The 7,353-nt window shown below is 38.2% G+C and overlaps 1 protein-coding gene across 2 annotated transcripts in view; it reads right to left on the minus strand.

The window, feature by feature from the left end:
- The window catches only part of plekha5 (pleckstrin homology domain containing, family A member 5), a 125,197-nt gene extending 122,090 nt beyond the window's left edge, over window positions 1–3,107 (minus strand). The window contains exon 1 of one of the 2 annotated variants that reach the window (XM_078949324.1): window positions 2,981–3,107. In XM_078949324.1, coding sequence (XP_078805450.1) covers window positions 2,981–3,024 — 44 coding nt within the window. In that variant the 5' untranslated portion in view covers window positions 3,025–3,107. The remainder of the gene's footprint in view (window positions 1–2,980) is intronic. The other variant, XM_078949328.1, reaches the window with a different exon arrangement.
- Window positions 3,108–7,353: the final 4,246 nt, after the last annotated feature.

Raw genomic sequence — 7,353 nt, forward strand, 5'->3', positions numbered from 1 at the left:
ATTCAAAATCTGCTTATAAACACAAGATCCACTCCGATAAAAATCATGGGAGGTGAAGACAGCACAGATGATTGTGGGAGCCAAGCTCCCAGACCTGGACGCTGTCTATAAAGACTGTGTACAGAGAAGAGCACGGGCCATCAGCATGGACAGTAGCCATCCTGGACATTCCCTGTTTGTGCAGCTGCAATCGGGCAAGAGGTACCGGTTTTTAAAAACAAGGACAAATAGACTGAGACGCAGCTTCTTCCCCAGAGCTGTAGTCTCCATCACCCCCCCCCCCCCCCCCGCTTTCCATCTCCCCACTGACTTAAATCTTATTCATCACAGACACCCCTCAGTACAACACAGTACTATATGTGCAATAAAGCTGTTTATTTATCACGACATTCTTATTTAAAACTTCTAAACGATTTTTACTGATTTTTTATATTCTTATATTGTTTTTTATTTATTCTTTGATGTTTACTTCTTTTTGACTGAGTGCCAACAGAATTTCGCTGTAGAAATACACTGACAATAAAAATCTTTGAATATATAAAGAAAATCAAGATTCAAATTGTATTTCTGAGTATTTCTTTATACAAACGATTGTGAATCAGAAGCAGGAGGAATAATGTCGTTTGAAAAAGTTTGTAATTGTTCAGTATAATCGACAATCAACAGGCCACAAGCTACCTGCTCTACTCCATGCTGATGGACCCACTTGTAGACAAATAGATACATGTTTTCCCAGTCTGAGCTGGCATCTGGCTCAAAACTGTATGGCCGGATGGCTGCAACATTGCTTGGCATTTTTGTTGTATCAGTAATGTTAGGTTGGGGTTGTTAGGGGGTGTGAACTAGCGGGAGAGTGTGTACACTAAGGGATGATGGGAAATGGAAGTGGCGTACTCTACACCAACAGTCCCGCCCACAACTCAGAGGCAAATATCTGATTAACTCCTGACTCTCTGCAGACTCTCTGGTTTGGTTTTCTTTGGTTCACAGTTTGAGCGACTATGACACAGCATACCTCCAAACATCACAAAGCCTTTTTTGGAACTAAAAAGTCTCCATAGCCTGGTGTTAGGGGAATAAACAAATATCCGAGTCACTCTAAAAGCTGTGTGCTGCAGACAAACCTGAAAATATTGTGCCCCCTTGATAACCGGGCAGATGCACACAAAATGCAGCTACATGAAATACAAACAAATCTGGGGTGTTTTTCATTTTAAGCAAAAAGCAGAAGAAGCAGAATTTTGAGCTCCTGAACAACGCTGCATTCAAGAAAAGAAAAAACACATCACCAAATCTATTTAAGTAGGAGATGCATTAAGCAAGAGTGGAAATGTGGATGAACAAAGACGAAAGTCCATCATTCGATAAACTTGATAACATACTCGGAATTAGGCCAGCTGAGATCAACAATGCTACAGATTAAACTTTATCGTGACACAGCAAAATACCAGGCAGAGTGTGTTAAAATGTCTTTGAACAGCTACTCTTAAAATTACAAAAGATTTTTCGAAATTTGTAACCAAACAAGAGAATTATTTCATGGCAAGAATTTCAGCTTGGAAGATCCCTATGTTTTGCTGAAGTTGTGTTGTCCCACCACTTAGATTTCTAGCCAATGGTTGCAGCGATTGTCACACACATTTTCTTCCCATTTGCAAGAAGTGCAACAAAAGTAAGAACCAAACAAATAAAAAACAAAGTCCACTCAGATTTTTAACCAGAAAAGCAAAACCAACGAATTTTCCATAAGTGAATTCGCCCTTAAGTGTTTCTTATGGCATAGATTGTCTTTTATCAAGTGTTGTCTGGGATGGGCCCCATCTGACTGATAAACCACCAGATGTTTAAACATGCCACGTTTTGCTCTTTGGAACTACAGTATATGTCGCCCAGCTGCACAACCTTGGTCCTACAGAAGCACATTCTCTATCACAACACTTCTTTGTAGGCAACGGCCTACGGAACACATCCTCACCAGAAGAAGCCTTTCATCCATCCCTTTTCTCTACCTGCTTATTCCTGTTCAGGAGTTACTGCAGCATACCCACCAACTGCTTAGCAAAGGTGGGATACACCCTGGACAGCTTACCAGACCATTGCGTGCCACACAGAAGCAAATAACTACACACATTCAGGTGCACCCACCAGCCCTAAATCTGGTAAATGAGCAAAGAGAAAACCTGTTTTCACTTTATTGCACAGCACTGGAAATAAGTAACTTTGGTTTGCACAGTTTATAACATCAATTCATAGTAGGACACTCTAAATAACATTCAATAACAGTAACACCTTTGTAAAAATGAAAACCATTATTAGTCAGATTACCCTGTCACTGAAAAATGTCAAATAACCACATTGGGTATTGTGGTAACTCAAAAAATAAAACTATTAAAGACTGTACCAAACCAGTTTCTGCAAAATCTAATTTCTTTCAAAAACTAAATTCCTTTCTCTTTCTGAGAAAAAATGTTTTCCAATTTCCTATCTTTTGTTCCGGTAAAAACCTCAAACGATTACATTTCAGAAGAATGTGTCTGTCTTCTATCTTGACCAGACTGTGAAACTGGTTTCTAAGAAGAAATTAAATATAATAAGATAAAACGTGATGTGTCTAGAGGCAGAAGGAAAACATATCTGAGAGCTGTGTTCATAAAGCAGCAGCTGCTTCATCCACGGACTCCCTCCCTTTTTTTTCTCCTTTACGGTCATAATTATAAACATTCTACAAATAATATGCATGGTGCATCACATTACAGAATGACTGATGTGTGTGTTAGTAGTGTAAGGCACATATGGTGACTTTGCTCTTATTACTGACAGAAAAACAAGGTATAGTTAATGCCCAACAAGTACTTGTCAGGTGGGGAGGGGCTGGTGAGCGTGAAGGACCCAAAATGCAGAGACGGAGGCACACGGTTCCAGGGCAAGGGGTTTAATTAACAAAAGGCGCTGCAGAGCAGGGTAACAAAACAAAACTCACTGTGGGCAAAACTTGAAAACATGGCAGAAGACAGACATGGACATGACAGCCAGGGAAGAGACGTTAATGACGTTAGAGACGTTACATGAGAGACATTAATGACATTAATGGACCAGCACAAGAGGAAGGCAGAGACAAGACTTATATACAGACAAGACACAGGTGAACATGATCAGGGCAGATTGGGACCAAGGAAGTAAAACTCAAAAACATGACAAAACAGGAAACCTTTCAAAATAAAACAGGAAACAGAACTCAAACATGACAGAGACCAAAACGGAAAGCAAAAACCTATACAAAGAAACCCAAACCATGACAGTACTGAGTTTTGAATTGAAGAAGCAAATTTAGTAGAAAACAACAATTTTAAAATGTTGTCTTACTATCTCATCTATAATTAAAGACATAACAAACCTTAGTCCAAATTGAGTGTTGACGTTTGAAAAGTATTGCCTGTTCACACAGATATATCCCTTTTTCCTAAACAATAGATTTCCCTTTTCCTCTAACTTTCCTTTTTCTTTCCACCCACTTTATGTCAGAGTCACATAAAAACAACTGCTTTGTCGGACGGAGCATTACGTTATATAAAGTAGTAACTCAAAGATAAGAGGTGATTTTCCAAATTTCAACTTTGTTGTAATACTGGTAATTGGAGGATATATTACATAAAAGACTGTGAGCTTTTTTAGTCATATCCATATTCATATACTCTCTACTCCCACTTATAAAAACAAAACTATCCAGATTTTATTGTCTTATCTGTTTAGTTTGAGTCAGTTGCATGTAATTTTTTTTAGGCTGTCACTGGGCAACTCCCTCCACAGAATCTCTATTCAATTGTGGTCTGGAGACAAGCTAGGCCACTACAGAACTTTGAGATGCTTTTAATGTTGCCACTCCTTTGTTATCCAGGTGGCATGTTGAGGATCATTGGGAGCTCTGCAGGATTTGAATTCATGACAACGTAGTGTGTTACTAATAGTAACCTTTGTTGTAACCTTTGGGCGGTTGAGCGGGTCGTCCAATGATCGAAGGGTCGGCGGTTCGATCCCCGCTCCCACCAGCCAAATGTCGTTGTGTCCTTGGGCAAGACACATCACCCTCCTTGCCTCCAGTGTGGCCTCCACTGGTGTGTGAATGTGTATGAATAATCCCGGTGATGGTCAGAGGGGCCGTAGACGTGAAATGGCAGCCACACCTCTGTCAGTCTGCCCCAGGGCAGCTGTGGCTACATCAGTAGCTTACCATCACCAAGTATGAATGAGGAGTGAATGAATAATGGACACAATGTAAGCGCTTTAAGCGTCTGGAAAAGCGCAGAAAAATCCAATCCATTATTATTGTTATTATTATTATTTTGTTACTGTGATCCCAGGTCTGTCCCCCCGTGTAGGTCTCGGCTTCTTCCACACCTTTTTCAAAATCATTGGTACTCCACCAGCTGAGACCTTGAATTGAGGTGCAGGGGAAGAAAGATTCTTAGCCATCTTCTATTTTCTAATAGTTGTTCCAACAGTTGATCTCTTCTCCTTAAGCTGCTTGTTTATTTATCCCAGTCTAGTTCAGGTCTTGTCCTTGGTGTCCATTGATAGCTCTTTGGTCATGGTGGAGAGGTTAAGATCTTGACTGTGTAAGGGTGTGGACAGCTGTCTTTTATACAGTTCCAGGTTCAAACCAGTTCAAACAGCTGACATGAAAAAGGATAATAGAGCTTTGTAAGGGCCTATATCATGGTATTCTTAAGCCTTTTATAGTAAACAATATCAATGTACATGATGATATATTACCTATGGGACAAAAATAACACCGCTTTGGGGTTCCTTTTCGTGAGAAATGAACATCATAAGGCTCAAAACATTTATTTTACGTGGTATAGGCCCTTTAAAGCAGAAGTAACAGATCTGTGAGGGACACAATTCCTGCCTGTTTGTAGAAGATTATTACACATTTTGCACCATTGATACTTATTTCTGCAGCATCATACAAATTAGAACTTTAAAAATAATACAATTTGATTCCCTGGACTCTTTTCTTTACTTTCATTCTCTCTCAAAGTGTATCTATGATGAACATTGCACATAGAAAAATACTTTTTTGCCCCGCTGAATTGAGGTAAGCAGAAAGTACCACATTTTCTGTTTTTTCTTTTCAATCCCCTGTCTGTTTTTTTCTCTGGTTTTACCCATTAAGGTGTTTCACACACTCTCAGCTCTACTCCTAAGTATCTCCTGACAAGAGTTACTTAGAGATCACCACCGACATCCTGGTGTCTGACTCCAAGCTTGAATGCCCCAAAATACTAAATAATAGGTTAGAGAAAATCCAGCCTGGAGTTCTACTTTTAAGGCCACAGTGAGGAAGGCTCATTCACCTTCAGGAAGGTGAATGAGCCTTTGGTGCTCCCTCTTTAAGCATCTGATGGATACTCATTGACCTATTAAAGACCTCAGGATCCGTTTTAAGAGAAAACTTGATCCATGAGAATCATATTTCATAATATGACGTCTGGTGCACACAGATTGATCTGCTGTTAACCATCTTTGTCCACAGATGCATTTAAAAGTAGAAATGAGACCTGGCAGCTCTCTGTGCCTTCAGATGAGTTTAGCTAACTGAGGGTGGTGAAGGAGCTGCAGTGGTGCAGAGGCAGGGGCCGCACACAGGACTTTGTGTTCACTGCCAAAGAATTATCGCATCAAATGAGTGAGCCTGATGGTTCTGACAGGCTCAAGGCCAAAACATTAGGATCCCAGTGTGGGTAGAAGTAATTCTACTGCTCTTTCACAGCAGCAGTTTCCACCTAAAAAAAAAGAAATATCCGCATCAGTGGCAATGATCAGAAAGCAATATTGGCAAACACAAAATAGATTTTTCATATTGTTTTCAGACTTTTAGTTTCTAGGGATTGGAGAATTTTTAATACTGGGATCTTGACTCCATAAAAAGAGGCTTGCTGAAATTGGTCTTTGGTGGCTTGGTGACTATCAACAGAGATTTGCATGATATATTCATACAAAGGCTCAACAAGTCAAAAGACACACTGGAGACGCCCGAGCTTTAATATACCATGCCGTTGTAGGAAATTGTAAGCAAGAAGTCATTTGGTCCAGATTAAAATGTGAGGCACAGACTATATCTGCCAGGGGCAAACATTAGAGAATTATCACACACCAGCAGCAATATTTGAATAAAAGAAACCACTTTTTAAAAGTAGCTGCACTTTGTTTCTCATGGTATTTAAAGGAAATTGTGATTTAAATCTCAGAGTGATTAAAGATTTAAAAAGAAGACATTGCAATATTTGAAAAAAGAAATAACCAAGATGCAAATTTGTCTTCACAGACATGTTCTGACACAGCTGTACTTTGTGTAAATGTCAGGGACAGTACCAGCATTCTAATGTTTACCAGACACTCTATTCAAACAACCCAAAAAGGTTGTTTTTTTCTGAATGCTTCCAAAACCGAAAAGTCACGATCATTTAAAATCTAAAACTCTACTAAATGCTTCTTTTCTGAAAAAAAAGAAGTAATTTTTAAACAAGTAAATTGATATTATTTAAACTCAGATGTTTTTTGGTAACCTAATCTTTTGCAAGTATTCTAACATTTTAACTTGCTATTCTCGTTCTTTATTGTTATAGATCTGGTTTTTGTATAACAAACTTTTTGTTTTTGAGTCCTCTTTTGTGGTCTTTTCTTTCTTTTGAGAGCTCATATGTCTGGCACTTGATTGTAGTTTGTGTAAAAAACAGCTTTGATTCAACTCTTCATGCCAGGTATTCTTTCAGATTTTTTTCAAACATCTGCATCATACTTGGCTCACTAAAGGGATAAAACAAAGTGTCATTGGGCTTCTATTTTATTAAAACGTTTTTATTTTCAAAAGTAAACTTTTTTAATAATAAACTGCAATTTTATAGAACTTTATCATTATTCAGTTAAAACAATGTTTGTGAAAATAAAATCTTCTGGCTTTAAAGTTTAAAAATAATTCTCCTTGCATTATGCAGAAATAAAAGACACGAGTGTTTTTAAACTGAAAATACTCAAACCCATCTTTGCCCCTATGTCTTTGAAGAACTTATTCTTAACAAAAGTGACAGAGTTTAATTTTAAAAAATGTCCTAACATGCTTTTAGATTATTAGAAAGCTATGCATTTTTAGTTCTAATTGTTAGTTTACAACAGTTTAACACAGAAAATGTCTTTTTTTCTCTCCAAAAGTAAGACTTGTTTGTGAAAAAAAAGAAAAATAAAACCTAGGCGAATCAACCTCTCCATCGCACTCTGGCAAAAGTATTTTGCCGAAAAAGACATCCTCTCAACAAAAGTCATTGTATTATTTGAATCTAAATGTTTTGTAACCAT

Source organism: Oryzias latipes, chromosome 6 (assembly GCF_053564925.1).
Source record: "Oryzias latipes strain Hd-rR chromosome 6, Olatipes_Hd-rR_3.1".
Taxonomy (NCBI): domain Eukaryota; kingdom Metazoa; phylum Chordata; class Actinopteri; order Beloniformes; family Adrianichthyidae; genus Oryzias; species Oryzias latipes.